The sequence below is a fragment of the Arachis ipaensis genome, chromosome B06, assembly GCF_000816755.2.
Source record: "Arachis ipaensis cultivar K30076 chromosome B06, Araip1.1, whole genome shotgun sequence".
NCBI classification, from domain to species: domain Eukaryota; kingdom Viridiplantae; phylum Streptophyta; class Magnoliopsida; order Fabales; family Fabaceae; genus Arachis; species Arachis ipaensis.
The window spans coordinates 22,368,940-22,370,997 of NC_029790.2; the positions used below are offsets into that span (position 1 = coordinate 22,368,940).

General features: G+C 39.1%; 1 protein-coding gene across 2 annotated transcripts in view; it reads left to right on the plus strand.

The window, feature by feature from the left end:
• Positions 1 to 1,741, plus strand: part of LOC107648090 (protein LIGHT-DEPENDENT SHORT HYPOCOTYLS 4-like) — a 2,022-nt gene extending 281 nt beyond the window's left edge. The window contains exons 2-3 of one of the 2 annotated variants that reach the window (XM_016352098.2): positions 300 to 673; positions 968 to 1,741. In XM_016352098.2, the coding sequence (XP_016207584.1) occupies positions 408 to 673; positions 968 to 1,364 (663 nt within the window). In that variant the 5' untranslated portion in view covers positions 300 to 407 and the 3' untranslated portion in view covers positions 1,365 to 1,741. Of the gene's footprint in view, positions 1 to 193; positions 674 to 967 lie in introns of those variants that run through there. The other variant, XM_016352097.2, reaches the window with a different exon arrangement.

Sequence of the window (2,058 nt, forward strand, 5' to 3'; positions counted from 1 at the left end):
TGTTTATTTTTTTTTTTCACTCTCCTCTTACTTTGTTTTAGAGACTAATATCCCTAACTATAATGTATCATGTATATATGAATAGTCCTTTGAAGGTTTGTTGTTTTCATTAACAGTAACTTCTGAAAGGAAAAAAAGATTAAAATAATAATAAAGAAATAAAAAAAAAATTGTATGAGAGAAATGAAATTAAAGGACTAGTGTGTCCTGTGGTGTCCAAATTATAAGTATATGGTAACTCTTTTGTATTCCTCTCACACACTCTCTTCATCACCATGGCTGGTCACTGTCTTAACTAGGGAACCCTAACAAAGAAGCAGCAACACCAACAAATTCAACAAAAGAAGAAATTGAAACTCTTGGATCTGCAAACCAAAGCCTGAGATCGAGACAGGTTCTAATCTTCCATGGATTCAATTCAAGAATTTATGGACACATGTCACTCTGCTGGAAACACCTTCACCACCACCACCAACAACAACAACAACACCACCACCGTGGCTGGAACAAGTGGTAGCTCATCGTCATCGCCGGCGGCTTCAACGACGAGCAGCAGCCGCTACGAGAACCAGAAGCGCCGTGACTGGAACACTTTCGGACAGTACCTGAAGAATCACCGTCCTCCTTTGTCCCTCTCTAGGTGCAGCGGTGCACATGTTCTTGAATTTCTCCGGTATGCAACACAAAACTCATAATAATTAACTCACCATGCATCTCTCTCTTATGTTTTCCTTCTAAGCTATGATTTGAACATTTCATATATGTAATACACTAGAGAGTATGTTAATCAAATAAACTCGAGAGTTTATGATAATTTGTAGACCTAAACTTACAAACTCGCTATCACTTCTTTCAAAAACTGAAATTGACAGAAAGAAACAGAAGAAGCAGATAAATGATTATATCTGTATGTATATTGTTTAAGATATTTTAATTTACTTGTTCTCTTTCATGTTTTTGTGGGAAGGTACCTGGACCAATTTGGGAAGACGAAGGTGCACACGCCGATCTGTCCATTCTACGGCCACCCGAACCCGCCGGCGCCGTGTCCGTGCCCTCTGAGGCAAGCCTGGGGTAGCCTGGACGCCCTCATCGGCCGGCTCCGTGCGGCTTTCGAAGAGAACGGAGGGAAGCCTGAGGCGAATCCCTTCGGAGCACGCGCCGTGAGGCTCTACCTCCGCGAGGTTCGTGATCTGCAGTCCAAAGCAAGAGGTATCAGCTATGAGAAGAAGAAACGCAAGCGTCCACCGCCACAACAACAACCACAACAACAACCCAATATCGGCGTCGGAGTCGGAGTAGTACTACCTCTTCATCATCACATGCCACCACCTCCAGGTGCAAGAACAACTCATCATCAATAAACCAAATAAATAAATAAAATTCTCAATTCTACTCTCTCTCTCTCTCTTTCTCGCTCTTTCTCTTTCTCCCATCGGTCTCTATATATATAGGGGAAACTGAATGAACCTTGATGCTTAAAGCTGAATCTGAAATTTGTGAAGACAATGGTTTAATTTAATGTGGTGAATGATATAATATATATTTAGGGTTTGTATTATTATTTTGCCTTTTGTAATTTTGGTGGAAGGTGCTGCAATGTGGTATGGTCCATTGTTATGTTAAGAGTTAAGAGTACAAGTGTGTTTTGTTTCAGAAGCAAAAGTGTAAAGAGGATCTGGGATCTTCATTTTGATATAAAATATATATGATGATGAATGATGCATCGTCGTCTTTTAAAGCAGCAACAGTGCGGTACTGCTACTGGTAGTAGTAAGACACACTTACTGATGCTACTATATAGTAAGTAGTGGAGACTACTGAAAAAGGTGCTTCCCCTTCTCATCACTCAAACTCAATGTACATCCACATACACCATCATATCTATTTATATATTTAATTTCCTTCTCTTACTTCCTACTCTTTTTTTTTTTACTTTTCATTTAATTTGTGATGTTGATTTTACTAGATGTTATATATGTGTAGTTTCTAATTCTTCCATTATTTATATAATCTTATAGAATTTTGGAGCTACATGTAGCAAGTCACTTCCATATA